Source organism: Cebus imitator, unplaced genomic scaffold, assembly GCF_001604975.1.
Source record: "Cebus imitator isolate Cc_AM_T3 unplaced genomic scaffold, Cebus_imitator-1.0 Scaffold37, whole genome shotgun sequence".
Lineage (NCBI taxonomy): Eukaryota > Metazoa > Chordata > Mammalia > Primates > Cebidae > Cebus > Cebus imitator.
In genome coordinates, this window is record NW_016107352.1 from 406,989 (window position 1) to 424,296 (window position 17,308).

General features: G+C 36.2%; 1 protein-coding gene across 1 annotated transcript in view; it reads right to left on the minus strand.

The window, feature by feature from the left end:
- CALCR (calcitonin receptor) overlaps nucleotides 1-17,308 on the minus strand; it is a 74,836-nt gene that overhangs the window by 2,413 nt on the left and 55,115 nt on the right. Inside the window, exons 8-11 of the mRNA XM_017525104.2 lie at nucleotides 12,081-12,141; nucleotides 11,924-11,990; nucleotides 8,589-8,807; nucleotides 7,072-7,113 (exon numbers count right to left, since the gene is read on the minus strand). Coding sequence (XP_017380593.1) covers nucleotides 7,072-7,113; nucleotides 8,589-8,807; nucleotides 11,924-11,990; nucleotides 12,081-12,141 — 389 coding nt within the window. The remainder of the gene's footprint in view (nucleotides 1-7,071; nucleotides 7,114-8,588; nucleotides 8,808-11,923; nucleotides 11,991-12,080; nucleotides 12,142-17,308) is intronic.

Sequence of the window (17,308 nt, forward strand, 5' to 3'; positions counted from 1 at the left end):
GCCTCAGCCTCCCAAGTAGCTGGGACTACAGGCGCGTGCCACCATGCCCAGCTAATTTTTGTATATTTAGTAGAGATGGGGTTTCACCATGTTGACCAGGATGGTCTGGATCTCTTGACCTCGTGATCCGCCCACCTCGGCCTTCCAAAGTGCTGGGATTACAGGCATGAGCCGCCGCGCCTGGCTTAAGAACAGGTTTCTTCAGCTCTTGCAACCAATGAATAAAAGTTGATTTGGTTTCACAGGTAATGTGGTGTACATGTCATAATAGGGAGAAAGGTTGACAAAACTTTTTATATACAATCATCCCTGATAAGGCAGAAGTTTTTAATTTAAGTGTACACATTATTGGACATGAAAAACACATATGTAAACCATAGCACAGTACTGGATTTTATAATAATGGCTTCATACCGTTAACTTTTCCTTGTCTGACATGACTTGAGATGGAGTGTGCCAGATACACCTCTGGTTAATGCCGTGACAACTTTTTAAGAATAATATTTCAATCTTTTTCTTTTGAAAGACTTCTAAAATGTAAACAAACCTGCCAGACTGGTTTTATAAATATGACAAATTATATATTGAACACAAAAGGTGGAGAAGATGCTAACATCAGGAAGCTCTAAATATGAAAACTACAATAACCACAACTGAAAATAGTACCACAGACAGTGAATTTGCTTGCCTAGCTCTGCTTTTTATAGAACCCAATTCAATTTAGTAGTTAGGTTCATCCTTCCTATTGTCTCCAAACTTCTTGCTTTTCTCTATAGCTGAACAAAACTAGGAAAGAGATTATTATAATAATCTCTATTCTGTATTTCTGAGTTTCTGTTGCTCAGTACATATGACAAGCTTACATAAAAATATTTGCATCAATTTATTAATACATTCTTAGTTCATTCTGCTGCCAAACTAATATATGACAGCGAAACACATGAGAGAGAATCTGGGGAATATATAATGTGAAATAAATCATGTAACTACTTGATCATGGAGAACCATTTTATCTACTTTACATTTGTACAAATCTGAAAAAAGAGAAAATGACAGCAAAACTGATTAATGTTATACAACTATATGTAAAATATAAGGCTGAATGCTTCTGTGGCAAATATGTTTTTTTTTTGTATCTAGTAGAGTAACAATTTCTTCTGAGAATTATTAGTATTTTTCCTATATTTTTAAAAATTTTATTCAGGGAACGACAAAGTCAAATGATTCCTCAGAAAGCAAGTAAAGGGGGTATAGAACGTGTAGCTGGAGAAGTTTATCTTCACACAGCAGAGCAACCGTAAGGTTCGAGGTGACAAATGGCAATCAGAATTAATTTAGCAATCTGATAATCTGGAATACCAGACTTTTCAGATTATGGAGGCAACACAGACTGAGTTTTGTTTTATTTTGTTTTGGAAGTAATGAGTGCTTGCATGCAGAGTACTTTATGTCTAAAGTGATTTAAAAAAGACAAAGACAAAAATTTTAAGTGCTAAGGAGTAAGATGTGCCATGCAACTGAAAGTTGTATTGAAAAAAGCCACACAAGGGAACAAAAGCTAGAATAACAAGTTTTGGGTATTTACTGAGTATTTACTATGTACCATATCACAAGTATGTGATTTGTATTAACTTATTTAATCCTTACAACAGCCCTACCAGAAGGGCACTACTATCTTTACTTTATGGATGCGGGGGCTGAGGTTATGCAACGTGTCCAAAATCATGTAGCTAGAATGTGGCAAAACCACAGTACTTGGAAGAAGAATTTGAAAATGGAAGAACTGAGTTACTTGCCTAAATTACCCCTGGGAAGGTTGTTTGCTAGTTTTAAGAAAAGGTTTCTTTAGCTCTTATAACCAGTGAGAGCCTGGCTTTATTTGGGTGGTACTGTTACTGTAGCTTTAAATGCCAGGGTTATAATCTGGGAACCATCAAATGCCCCATTGAGAAACTGGGAAATACACATGTTCAGCACATTTTTGGAGAAGCAATGTTTCCAGTCAAGGGAAGCTGATAATTTTCACACATTCAGCATCTCTTAAATACCAAGATTATCCTTATAGCTGAATCTTACACAGATATTTAGAAGTATCTAAGCAAGTAGTTACAAGTTTAGAGTTAGTTCTCAAAAGCATCCAGCATGAAAAAGTGGTCTTTTATTCCTCACCTGTCCTTTTAAAATAATTCTCATGTGAGTATCTATTTATATTAATAAAGTACCCAGCCCAGCATGAGGCCAGAGGGTTTGAATTCTATTTTAATTTTTAGAAGTTATTATTACAGAAATGTTCACAGCCTTCTCTAATCCCACCCAAAATTATAACCCATCCTTTTGGGTGGGGATGGCAATTTGCTTTAATTTGTAAACTATACATAGGCCCTTAGCAGCATATAAAATATGCTTAAAGAATTATAGACTAATAAGGGCAATTATCTCCTACAATATCACAGGTTGAGCCTGATGCTTCTTTGATGACAAGAATAAGGGCATTTAATCTGAACAACAACAACAACAGCGTTTTGTCGCTCCTGAAAATAAATGTTATCATTTGTAAATGCGATAAGTATAACCAAAAAAGATTTGAATTCTATAAATTCATCACTCACTACAAAAGCAACAAACACAATTCACTTTACATTTTTTCCTGAGTATATAAATGTATGTATTGCCAACTTAAAAAAATAGAGCCTGGCCTCAAAGTTTGAAGACATAATTATTATAGCTGGCTCCATTAATGAGCTTTGTAAAGTTGGTATATTTAGGCCTCAGTTCCTGCATTCTACAAAACAAAATAAGGTTAGGGTCTTCATGGTTTAATTTGAATGTTTTTGTCTTTCACCTTTCTTTTCCTGAGTTCATTATAATCAGTGAAGTATAATAGAAGGTGGGGTTTACCCCAGGAGGTCTGATCCAATGAATGCAAATATTGTAAAGCTTACTCCACACTGTCATCACAATCTAACAGACCTGCTGCAATCTGAGTTTAGGACTTAAAAATCATGATTAAAAAAAAACAAAAAATGAAAAACTTGGAAGTTAAAAAGTAATTGCACACCTTAGATGGTTTTATCTGAGTTCTGAAAGCCAGATCCCTACCATCTATTAATTAGATGCTAAGGGATACTTGTGAATATTATTTACAAAGTTGTTGCCAACATTATTTTCAGCCTTTTGGAGGACATAGTGGCAATATCTCTACTGGTCTCTGATTTTATCTCACAGAATTTATATGCTCTATAATTTGAGGTAATTGAGTACGTGATTATAAAATCAGGGCTTTCTGATTCTCATTCATTATCTCTTTTCTTATGTTTAGGAAAGATTCCTTGTTCTAAAATATAGCAATACATAAGTATCATTTATATAAAGTTAAACTTTTTGAAAATATTTAGCCATTGTATTTCTTAATTTTCTTAAATAATATTTCCTGCTTCACCCCAATTCATTAAGTCAGGGTCATCCACTGCTTGAAAAATAAATATGATTGTGTCTAGAAGAGTGGATCCTAAATGGTCATCAGCATCAGTATCACCTGGGCACTTGGTTAGAAATGCAAACTCTCAAACCCCACCCCAGACCTACTGAATAGTAAACTCTGTTGCTGGGACCAAGCAATCCCTGTTTTCACAAATCTTCCAGGTGATTCTGATGTACTCTCAAGTTTGAGAATACTGGTCTAGAACAAAGAAATTATTGCTTAGCTTTGAGACTCATCGTCTCAAAGTTGTCTTTCTTATGAGTCTAGGAAGACATTAAAAATCAGGCTATATTGAGTGGGAGAGTTTCTATTTTCTAAACAGAAAAACTTCTCTTTGCATATGTTGTGAAAATCTTACTGGTCTGCAGATAGTATTTTACTCAAAGCTACAGGGTAGAGAACATGTAGGATATGACATAGGTAGAGATCCTCACAGACATGAAGGGGAAGCGATGAGTGCACAGCCCTAACAAGCCTAAGAGGAAGAGGAGAGAAAGACAGACACACAAATGGCCTTGCATTTCCCCTTCATTGTGGGAGCTTCTGGGAAAACGAGGAGAAGAAATCAAGCAAGATATAATTTGCTTTCTTAGGAACACTCCATTATATCAAGTCTTTCTTTTTGATTCTGAGAGCACAGTCCTGAAAACAGCTAGCTCTGTAAAGAAGTTCTCATTTGCCCCTGGAACCATGGCCAACAGCGGAGCAGCAACAACTACGGCAAGTACTGAAGACAGATTCACAGGCTCTATGTGGTGTGAAGAAAGGAGCTGGAGTTCCAGGCTCCTTAAGTGGCTTGGAGGAAAGAACTCATGAATCAGAATAGGGTTGTGTCTTCATTAAGGAAGCCACAGAGTGAAAATACCTCTTGAGTGCTTAGTAGTAAGGAGAACCAGTGTGAACTTCAGCAGTGAGTGCTGGCATTATAACTTGGTAGCCAGTGCTCTTTTTGACAAAGCCTTTTGAATTGAGTATTTTCTGTAAAGATACTGCTGTAAACCACTAGAGGCTAGTGGAATGATCTCTTGAAAGCAAGATAAGCTACAGCAAATAAACGAAATTTTACCTTTGCATACTCCAATTTGTGCCAGTTAAATTGAGATGCTTCTGATCATGCTACTTTGATCTATAAACTATTTTATCCACAATGTACAGGCAATAGCAAGATACAAGAAAAGGGAGAAAATCCAGTGTGCTGTTAGTACTTCCATTTCTAAGCTACTTCTTGGAAATAATTTGTGCACTTTTATAGCTGCAATCATCTTTTTGAGATCTCTTAGGTATGTAATAATTTACTGATATATTTGAATAATCAATGTCCACTCACTTGGAAGAGTTGTTGTAGAAAATTCCTGATACATAAGTTTGCTCACATGGTCATCTCCTGATTCCTATTACTTTAATGATTCAAGTTACTTTCCTGCTTCTAGTCTACCCATTGACTCTCTACATGATTTATTTTCATAATGATCATTTCACTGATAACACGGATAACACACATGAATCAAAATTCAAAAATGAAATAATTTCATTGATAACGTACCAATCATAATCAAAATTAAATTGCACGTAACACAATGTGATGTGATCTCATCATTACAATGAGTTTAGCCCCATAGATTTCTGCTAAAACTCAATATTCAGCCAGGCATAGTTCCATCACAGCCCTATCTTAGATGCAGCTGGAAATAACTTCTGGCATGTGTGAGTGCCCTGCTTGGGTTCAATGTTGTAAGGTGATGCATCCACAGAATGCCCAGCTGAGACTCAGATGCCTAAAATTCATGGGGCTGTGATATTACATATGGCACAATAGGCAATTTCTATATTATTAGAAATGTCACACTTGTACCTTCCCCCAGTAATAGGTTCTTAATGAAAATGGAAACGGTTTCTTCAAAATCATAGATAACATATTCTCAAATGAACTTGAGATATTCAATTGCTAGGGTACCCCTGGGTGTGCTTTCTGTGTCTGACACTTCCAGTGACAGTATCATAGTTAAGACACAATAAATATTGTAGTGTTTTACAAATGTATGCAATCCTCTTGTGTTTTTCCAGGTATTCCCACTGAGCCTGATTTCTTAGCCCTATTTTCATATAATATTAGATAAAAAATTTATTTTCATGCCACCTGAAACAACCCAAAAGGCATGGATATACATTCACAAAAATTGACATAAACATGGGGTGACTTATGCCCTACTCATTTATTCATTTTTTTATTCTCAAAAATATTAAAATTCTAAAAAATATTGCTACTCTAACAGCTGAGAATGGAAGGATGTCTTTTCATTTCTATTCTAGGCCCTTAGTCTAGCCCCTAGCAACAGTAAATGTACAATATATTTTTGTTGAATGAAGGAAGGAGTTGGTAGATGAATAGATGAAGAAAGGAAGGATTGCAATGTAATAATGAAAATGGAGAATAGGAACGGTAAAAACTTTGTCATGTTGGGGTTGGAAACGGGTATGAACAAGTCACAGAATAGCAAAATATTGTAAGTGCTCACTAAATATTATTTAATTTAGTAAAAAAGAATAGAGAATAAATTATCAACTGACAATGGTTAGAAATGTTTCTAATTACTAATAGGAAAGTAATATATTGATGTCTTGGCAAAATGTGATTTGCCTTGTATGGAATTATTCTTAATTGGAATTGATTTAAAATGTTCAAAAATACTTTGTCATTAAAAGTTGTGTGGTCCTAGAAAAAGTATACTAACATAGCACCAGGAAGGGATTATAGACATAGATAAGTTAATTGGGACTTAATTAAATTGAAAATCAGGAAATCTGTATTCTAGTCCTGGTTATAACCATAACTGCATTTGTGACATTGGGTAAGTCACATGAGCTTTCTGGAGCTTAGATTTCTTCCCTGAAAAATGAGGAAGATTTTGAATCATGTTCCCTAAAACCCTGGAAGTTCTTTGGAAGGACGTCTGGAGGGTATAGAAGCTCTACTTTTATGTTTTGTAGATTTGGTTCCCAGGCAAGATTTCGTTGGAAGAAAAGGTACTTTGGCTAAAAACACCCTGAGAGCAGAATGGATCAGCCATATGGATCTGTAGATTTTACTGATCTAACTATTCACATTGTAGATTATTTGAGAATCCTTTTTGAATCTTAACTTCAGGGTGATTTTCAAAATGCTGAATAAGTAGTAGGACCCTAGAACCAAGCAACTAGAAAAGAAGGTGAGGAACCAGTACAAACTGACTGGAGATTGTCTCTGCCTAGTGTGAGGGCTTGGGTCTTCCAAAGGGAATAGGGATATGACTTCTCTTTCTAATGGCATCCAGAATAGCTTTCACTATTGCTGCTGAGGGTGCTGATCTGTTCAAGATGCAACCCAAGGAAATTAGCTGCCTGTCTGAATCCTATTTGCCATTGTACTACACGTTCATAGATAAGATTCAGCTTGGAGTAGTGGAAAAAAACATAATGTTGCTAATGACAAAACCCTATAAAGTCAACTGTAGAAGTGAGATGAAATGACATGTGTATGGAGGCCCTTTGGAAATTGTAAAATGCTGCCTTCACATAAACAGGTGATAGTATTATATGAAATGCATGCTTACCTCATTGTTGCAGAAGCAGTAGATCGTTGCAACAAATAAGCCCTAAAAAGGGAAGGAAAAATACAGTTGAAGTTATTTTTGTGTGCATTATGTTGTCTTAGTAAACAATATAATAGACTGCCCAGAGAGGAATGCTTCACTACTGCAATAGTAAGTCAAGACTCGATGAGAAAAAAAAGCAAGAAAAAGAATTATCTACCATTCACAGTCAGTGCTGCACTACAAAAATATTCCATTATAAATATATTTTTCTTGTCACGATTCCATTGTTTGGGTAAAAAGACAGTGCTAGTAAATCTTATTAATATATTGCTCCCTTTAACATGGAGATTTATAGCAGCATATGCTGATTATGGTGAATTTGAAAAAAATCTATACCTAGAAAATTTAAAAACGAAGATCTTTTTCTGTTTTTTTTTTTTTTTTTAATTTCTTTGTTTTTTTAAAATACCATTTTACAATAAAAGGAACCAGAATTCCTTGGAGAAATTGCTAATTGTAGGACTGGAGTAAAAACAAACAAACAAAAAAACAAATGGAGACCTTGTAGAATTCAGGAGAGGAGTCTTTCACAAGCACAGCAAGCACAAGTGTCATAGTGGGTGGCTGTGGGTCTGCGTCCTGTGTTGTCATGGTGAATTAGTGCAGTAGTATACCAACCGCCCAGTTCATCTCTCAGATAAGGACATAGACTAAGAAACTGCCTGAGTCCTGGTCACTGCTTGGAAGATTCCTTGTGTCCAAGTTTTGATTATGGCCAAAAGAACAGCTTGAACTATTCAAACAAACCCTAAACTTTTTCTCTAACCCTGTTAATTTTAACCTCCTTCTCACATTAAGTCTAATATAGAAAATAAAACTCTTTTGAAATTTGTGATAGAGACAGCAAAACTCTGGCCTAAGAGCCTGTGATAGAATTACTCCTGCCGAGGACTCCACATCCTATCTTGCTCTCCAAATATAACATTATGCTTTCAGTGGGGCTTTAATCTGGAGAAAGGTGAATGGAACTAGAGCAGCCATTCTCCTATCCAGTGTGGCAGACACTGGACAGTCCAGGACAGCCTCTGGGAGCCCACTGCATTCTCTCCTGCATGAGGAGAGGCCTGGATACAACTTCCCTTTATGGGCACTGGACCATCATAAATGATTCCTGACATTTACCTGACAAATGGAGGGTGACAGAGCAGGAGGCATGGACAGCTTTGTACAAACTCCTCATTACCCCAAAGCCAGCATTCATTTATAAAGGATGATCTGATAATTTCTATGTCTATGACCAGGGAAAACATGCCTGGATGGGACCAGCTGAGGGCCGTGGGAATGACAAGAAAGCCGGCACAGAAATAAACAGCAGGAAGGAGCCTCAAAAAACACTGGTGTCCTTCAAAATTTTGGCTGGGCTTATTGAATTGGAGGCTTAAATGTTATGACGTTTAAGATCATGGGCTTTAGAGTTAAGATCAGCTAGCAGAATAAGCACAGTAGTTGAATAAATACACCTTTGGCTTCCTTACCTGGAAATTAACCAAAGAGTGCATCACATAATCGTATATCTTCCCAAGCATCTGGTTGGAAGGTCTCCAGGGAAAGACGACAAACTGGATTCCCAGCAGGGGCACAAGGATCATGGTGGCCTTCACAGCCTTCAGGTACATGTGTGATTCCGCCTCATGGGTTTCCCTCATTTTGGTCACAAGCACCCGGACAATGTTGAGCAAAAAGAAGAAATTGACCTGCAAATATATGATGTTCTGAGCAAATCATACAGAAAAGTATCACTTAAAAATGCCCACTGTCCTCAAATTCTTGTTTATCTAGTGTGTGGCAAATGTTACCTACATAGAACATGACAGTCTACCTCAGAGGTAGCACAATTTGCTCAGCATTTCTAGGGCTCCAGAGAGGTGGTTTAATTTTATGTTTCCTCCAGCAGTATGTAAAGGAGTTCCAGTTGCTCATCACCCTTGCCAACACTTGGTGTGAACACTTTTTTTAATATGAGCCTTTCTATGGGGGAGCAGGTGGTGGAGGGGTGTAGTATTACCTTATTCTTGTTTTAATCTGCATTTTCCTGATGACACATGAGCCGAACACCTTTTCATAAATTTATTAGTCTTTATTTGGAACATTGCAGATATCTTATTGGACACTAAGGTTTGTCTTTTTAGTCTTTAAATGTTGTCTTCATTTTTTAATGTAGTTGATTTATCAATCTCTTCATTAAGTGCTTTTTGTATCCTGCTTTAGAAATATTTTTGTACTGAAGCTCATGAAAATACTCACCTAAATTGTCTTTTAAGGGGCACTATTGTTTTGTTTTTCACATTTAAACCTACAGTTCACTAAAAACACATTTTTTGTGTGTGTCTGGCTGTGGAAGGAGTCAGAATTTACTTTTTTCCCCCACACATATGCATTGCCTAAACAAATGTCTGATATTTTTTCTGTATGTATATCTAATTGGCCATCTCCTTCCTCTGCTCAAAAGTGCTGCTGTCATAAATCAAGTGTCCATATTTGCATGGGCAACTCTTTCAAAATGAGAAAAATCATCTTCAAGGTATAAATAATTCACCTTGTTAATTGCTAAATCTTTTTTTAGTTTTAAAATATACTAATGTGTATTTCTTTTAGTCATGAAATTAATAAGAATTCCAAATATATCACTTTCTGTTAATTTATGTCGTTCACAGTGAAGTGAAGTATACACACAATCATCTCAGATACACATGTATAATTTGGATCTTAGAATCAGCATTTCCTTTAAAATTTCTATACAGTTAAGGCAAGAAATATTTGTTTTAGAATTTTAAAGATAAGAATAATTGCTAAAGTTTTTACTTCATTTTACTTCATTTATTATTTTATTAGCAGATATTTTATAACTATGAATTTATAGACAACTATTATTGTTTTTGTTATCCTTAACAGATAAAGATATAGAGCAGTGCTAAGGTTCAGTGACCTAGAATTAGAGATTATCCTCCAAAAGTACCTGAAAGATTGTTTAATCTAAGTTTTTCCTCAAAAAAATCAGGGGACATTTTTTGGTTAATTGATTTATCTAAATTTTCAGAGCTGGTAGATGATAGAGCTAAGCCATGGAGGCAAGTCTACTGAATCCTAAGTAAATAAGAACGATAGTGTCCTCAGTAAGAATCTGACATTTGGCTGTGAGTCCACTATTTATTACTAACTCACTAATTGAGCTTGTGTTGGATATTTGAGTTTCTTGACTTTAAGTTCACAAAATCAAAGACTTTTAGACCTCTGGAATGTCAAATTTTTCAAAGATCCTAGCTGTTCATAACACAAACAAACTTCTCCTAAGCAGAAACACTAGATGAAATAATAAATGTTACAGAGAAAATTTCTCTGCATACCAAAGATGTTAAAAATTGTTTTTTCAGGAGTGTCAAAATGCTCATCCAGAGCAGACACTTAATATTAGGTAGAAACCATTTATATAACACCAAATATAAAATTAAAATATTTGATCAATTTTAAATGAATTGGTTAATAAAACAGAAGTTTATTTAACTATCTAAAAAAAAGGAAGGAACATTTTTTCTAATTTTATTTTGGTGTGAAACATGATCGCTACCAGATTAGCAGATACAATGGGAAAAGGTCTTTAAGTATAAATTAAAAATATAGGGAATTGACATCTTCTGGGTCACAAACTATTTTTGGCTATAAAGGTTAGTTTTGAAACCAAAATTGTTTTTAAAATTTAGTTGACAATTTAAAAATGTGTAGAATTATTTTTCTACCTAGAATAGAAATAAACATTATTTTTTCCCCAAAATTTCTTTGACCTTTAATTTAACTCTTATGGTGTGCTTTAAAGGTTCAAGACCCATGTCAGTAGGTCCTTTTGAGGACAGGCTAGTGAAGTTGATTTCCATTAGAAAGGCCAGGAAATATAGAAGAAAGTCTGGATAATAAACCTACTTGAACAGTTACTCACTGATGCTTTCTCAATGCAGAACAGTCTTAGTCTACAACTTAAGACTGCTTTCATTTTTCTCACTGCAATCTGAAGAAAACACTGTCTTTAAGGTTAATGGGAAAGATAATGTCAAATTATTAAATGTGGTTAAATATTACATATGATATTTCACTTTCTTTATCTGATCCTGGCCAACACGTAGTAAAGCAAACATGGGTAGAAATAAAGGAGCTAGCATTCAGAATCAGACAGTCTCATTCTCTGTCCCACTTTCATTCTAACTCAAACTTCTTCTTAGTTCTGAGATTTTTGAGTGAGATTACTACAGACTTGGGTTTAGGTTTTTCTTTTTTTTTTTTTCCCTAAGAGTAAAACAGCCTTACATATTACCATTAGAAGGTTTCTTTTAAAAACAGCATGGCAATGTGTGTGAAATGCCTAAAATATTTCAGGTGTGTAATTGGGGTATTTTTGATGATGGCCCATGTACCAAAGTTGAAACAGAAGATGGTTCTGTTCTCTAGGACCTAGGGAAAAAGGTACAGGAATTACACACTTTAGGATATTTCACTTTCTTTAGCAACACAACCTTTTAAAAATTCTTGCAGCCCCTTGGCCTCTTACCTTTACCTAGGAGAATCTAGTTATAAAAGTCTTAAAATATGAGCTACATTGCTGTTACAGTGCGTAATGAAAATGAGCTCATAACCCCTCCCTGTGTATAAGTAAAAAGCATTTTTTTGAAGATTCTAAAATCAAATTGCTTTTCTTACTACAGAATGCTATCAAATGAGCTTCATTTTGAAGTTATAAAACATATGATACATAGAACCATACACACACAAATCTCAACTAAGAGATAACACTATTAATATTGCATTAAAAACCAATTCTCACCACAAGTGCTGCCATGACAGGGCCATGGATTATGTAAAGCAAATGGGTATCTGCACTCAGCCAGCAGCTGTAAAAAAGGGGGGTGGGAAACACATTAATACGCAAATCCATTTTATTTATGCATATGTTAACCTAAACATCACCATAAAATACTTACTTGTCATTGAAGTACAGGGCCCTGGTAATAGCATGGATAGTGGTTGGCACCAGCGGGAACCCTACAAATGTGAAAAGTACAAATCACACTTGGTTTTGTGGTCATAACCTATAAGTAAAACTGCATGGAAAATGGTAGTGTACTTGCAAAAGTACTGTTAAATTGAGTGTGTCTGTCAAGATGTTCCCCTGATATTTTCACAAAAATTATCTTTGGTCAAGCCAGTTAAAAATGCTCCCAGTTAGAACATCATGGGCTTTCAGAGAGATTGGTTAAGAGTCTTCTGATAATTAAAAGCCTTTTACAAATTGCTGAGTGTAGTAGGTACACTATGACTGTTATTACCATTGTTATGTTTATAATGATGATTATTAACTGAGGCTTGAAAGCCTTTCATCATAGGTGAACTGGGCTCTCATGGAGAGCTGCTGCTCTCCTGGTAAGGGAGGGTGTATGAAAGTAATAGTCCCATTCCTCCTAAAGCCATAGCTGATGTTATTCTTTCTTCTAGGCTTTTTTGTTTTTCTGTCTGTTTATATCTCATACAGTGATTTTGTTTCCTTTTAATATGAATACTTCAGAGAAGCCAATACATTTCCTACCTTCTGTAGGTTCTGGCTAGAGAACCTTTATGAAGGCAGCTTACTGTACCTCCCCGACTAAGCTCAAAATGCTAGTGAAGAAGAAAAAGTTTTAAAATTTATAAACAGAAAAATGGAGACAGTTGTTGGAATGCATCCTTCCAGATTATAATTTTTTCAATCAATTATGATTCTATAAGTGTAACCTAAAGTTGTAATTTTCATTAAAAAAGAAAAAATTGACTTTTTACTCATATGTATCTATAAAGAATAGAATATCATTTGATTTGATTGAGACACCTGTAGGAAGAGATTTTGTTATTGTCATCAGATTAAGAAATTTGTCTTAGAAAAGAATTAAATCAACACACTTTTATTTTCTGTGAGTTACATACAAAAAGAGGCCTCAAAATATTGAATTTTCACCTAAGAACAACCTCAGATTCTACAGGAAGCATATATTCAATAGGACCATCGATTTAATGTTTGGTCTGAAATAATTTTGAGTTTGTTTACACAAAACATGATTATGTTATTCACAACAGTTCTAACATACCATTTTCCCACATGGGCTCAGAAATGGAAACAAAGTCTCTGGATTTATTTTGAGATGCATATTTAGAATTAGACAGCAAGAGAGGCATATGGAAAACTGAATCCCACCTCATCATTTTGTAGAAAGGAAAGTGTTTTATTTCATCTGCAGAAGAGTGTAGACCCCATACCTTTCAACACCCATGGCTCTTTGCCTTCATCTGGCTATGATGCCTTCTTTTATGTAGTTTGTTTTTTCATTTTTCCTTTCTCTTCTCTCCAAGGCCCCAAGATCCATTACAACCCATTCCTCCCACCAAAGATAATAAGGATCAGAATAACCCAGTCTCCATAGGATTCATGCTTTTAAAGGTGATTAGATAAATTCTATTTGTTCAATGTAGAAGTCCATGGGGGGAATTTCCTTCCTTTGATTTCTAACAAGGGGGAAACCAGCAAGGCAAGGCAAGGCAAGGCAAAGGAACAGTATAGAAAGAGCTGCAAAATAAATGATTTTCCTGAGAACTAAACTTCAGTATGTCAAGATACTTCAATTGGAGAGAAATTGACTAATAAGTGGTGCCATGCATACTTGGAAGGGAGTAATTACTGAAAGAACCATTCTTTGATTTTCTATTTGGTAGAATTTCAATTATTTGAGATTGGTTTCAAATCCTAGAGTTGGTAACATTATTCAAAGCTGAATTAAATGGACGGGCTTTATATCACCTGCAAACAAATTAGGTGCTATAATACAACTTGGTTTTTTTGGGCCAAATTTTCTGCAGTCTAACTTTCAAGAATCTTTTAAAAATATATAGGTTTTGCTTTTATTCTGGCATTGTAAAGTTTAGAACCTATCATACTGTCTTCATGTGAAAAGAATTTTCAGAGGACAATAAAAATATTATTCAGAAGAGACTTTTTCTCTTGCTTCATTAAACTTTTTAAAGTTTCTGTGAAACTATTTCTTCTTGAGAAATTAATTGGTAGTAAATTCACCCATTTTTCTCCCAGCCAAAGCTAATGATTACTTAAAAGTTCTAAGAAAGGAGTCCTTGCTTTAAAATATGTCAGTTTTGTTCTCAGAGTTCAGATTTGGCACCGCATTTTTCAGTGGTAACGAGTTTGGTGGAATTTTGGTGTGTGTGTGTGTGTATGTGTGTGCACGCGCGTGTGTATAGAAAGATACTCTTAACTTTAGCATGCTAAAACATTACATTTTAGATCTATTTGGTTGACTCTTTCCAAAAATCTATCTATGGAAGTACAAATCCCTCTAATTCTTTTTTTAATTTAAATTTTTATATTATTGTTGCAAGAACAATTAACATGATATCTGCCCTCTAAATATATTTTTAAGTGCATAGTACAATATTGTTACCTATAGGTATGATGTTGTACAGCAGATCCCTAAAATTTCTCATCGTGCATTACTTAATCTATACACCCATTGATTTGCAACTCCCCATTTTGTGCTTTCCTTACTAAGTGTAAGATTCTTTGGGATTCTACTTGAATCATTCTAATGAAGTTTTAAATATTTGTTGATTAAAGAAGCTTAAGGTGTCACATAAGTAATTTATTTATCATTGTCCTTGTTTTTGATACAGCTGAGCAGCTTGTTCCTTTTTTCCTTTGCATTGTTTATGTGTTTTAAGCAGATATCTTCATTGAGCTGTCTACGATGATACCAAAAAGTTTTTATAACTAATTTACAATACATCAGTATATTCCAAAAGCAGTATAAATTGTTCCTTCTAGGGTGCCCTTGTTTCCACTGAATGTCACAGACAAGAATCAATTTACAGCCTTTTCTTCACATGGGAAATTTTCTGATTGTGGCAAATAGATGTTTTGAACAATCAAAACTGGTAAAAGAAACATACCACAGATATTATTTTAAAGGAAATAAATCTGGCAGAAATTTTGTGTGTGCTTGTGTGTGTGTTTGGGGTAGAATGTTGTTTTCAGGTGTTTGATTGGAAGGTATTTGTACAGCGCCAATTGTTACGATTGTAATGATCCGATTGCTATTGGAGTGATTAAATTGTATCTAGTCTATTCTTGGCATGACCAGATTTGGAAGTCTAGAAATTGTTGAGAGGGTGTGCATAAGAATGAGGAGGCCAGGGAAAGGAAACATTAGTCTCTGTGGAAGGCTGGAGCTAAAAGAAAAAAAGTAGTACAAGGCCATTTTGATTAAATTTTGGCCTGTTTTGAGGAAAGGAAAGAGCAGGAGAACCTGTTAACTGATGTAGAATCAGCAGGATAGTCATAGCCTGACTTCTAAGTTCACTGGATGGCTAAGTAAACAGGGTGGAGCTGCTGCTCTCCTGGTAAGGGAGCAGCCATACAGATGAGGTGATCTGGTGCATATCCTAGACAGCATGTACAGTTCACAAAGACCCCTTTCTCAGTCTTTTGCCGGAGGGTTCACTATCCCTAGACATGTTCACACTATATTACAGTATCCCTCTCAATTTTCTTGGCCACAGTTCATTGAACCAGGGTAGGCTACCTGCCTTCAGTTGGATCACAGATTCTCTTGTCCTGCTATTCATAATTGGCGCTTAAAGATGGGCATTTAGGGCCGGGCGCGGTGGCTCACGCCTGTAATCCCAGCACTTTGGGAGGCTGAGGCGGGTGGATCACGAGGTCAAGAGATCGAGACCATCCTGGTCAACATGGTGAAACCCCGTCTCTACTAAAACTACAAAAAATTAGCTGGGCATGGTGGCGCGTGCCTGTAATCCCAGCTACTCAGGAGGCTGAGGCAGGAGAATTGCCTGAACCCAGGAGGCGGAGGTTGCGGTGAGCCGAGATCGCGCCATTGCACTCCAGCCTGGGTAACAAGAGCGAAACTCCGTCTCAAAAAAAAAAAAAAAAAAAAAAAAAAAAGATGGGCATTTAGTTTTTGTGAATGCCTGGAACAGAAACATGTATACTCGGGAAACTTTGGGGCAGGATGCATTTACTATGAAAACTGGAGGGAGTGGATATCCTGTGGTCTATGGTTTGTAAAGAAAAAGAAAGGTGAAAACAGATTCACAGAGGAAAAGCAAAGATAAAAGGCAGAGGGAGAGAGCTCCTGGTTTATCTGGTCCTAGGCTACAGCCCTTTTAGTTGCCTGGCTGTATTTCTGCCCTTGGCTTCCATGAGATAATCTAGATTCTGACAACTTCTCTATATTTGCTTAAGTTAGAACATCTTACTCTGTTGCTTGCAGCCGAAGAATTGTAGCATCATCAATTCAATTTTGAGGCATCCCGCCTATCTGCCCCACTGACCCATTATTATAGGATTATCCCATTGGGTTTGGGCAATGCATTTGGTTAAAGCCATATACTCCTGTTATGTAAGGGTATTATGGAAACCAGTATGGCATAAAACCAGCCCCTTTCTGCAGTTTACAGACTGCAGGAAAGACTCTAAACTGGCTCTATGACTTCCCAGGCACATTTCTGTAAATTGGTGACAATGCCTATTGGGCAGGGCTTTAAATACAAAGGTGATGTTTTAAAAAATTACTTAAATTAACCTTTCTTCTTACTATGTCTTTCCTACCAGTATTTGTAGTGGCTCCCCAACCTGCTCCATTAAAGGACAGGCTTAATTGAAGGCCATCCACAGCCTCTGCTTTCAGAGTCACAGTCACCTCATGAGTGGATGTGGTGAGGGAAGCATTCGGCTATGTAGTCAGTGAGAGATGGCCCATGAGTTTCTCCTCTAGTATGGAAGTTTCAAGGTGAAGCTGAAACTTTATTTGATAAGGCAGCATGTGTTTTTATTGCAACATTTTTCTTTCATTGCCTTAACATCTGTTTGCTTCCCTTCCACCAGGGGGAGCTGGACTTTCAGCACCCCTGGGGAAAGTGAGCAATTCTAGAGCATCCCTGAAGGACTTTAGCACCCTCCCTTAAGTTTGTACAGAAACAACCACAGCGTAAACAATTCAGCCCTAAGCTTTCCAGAGCCATTGCCATGTGACATGATGTCACATAGGCTATACTTGGAAACCCATGTGGTTATATATGCCTCTTGGCTGGACTGCACTTCCTGAGATTTCACTGGAGGAGTCCTGCTGATGGACTGACAGGAAGATATGTTATT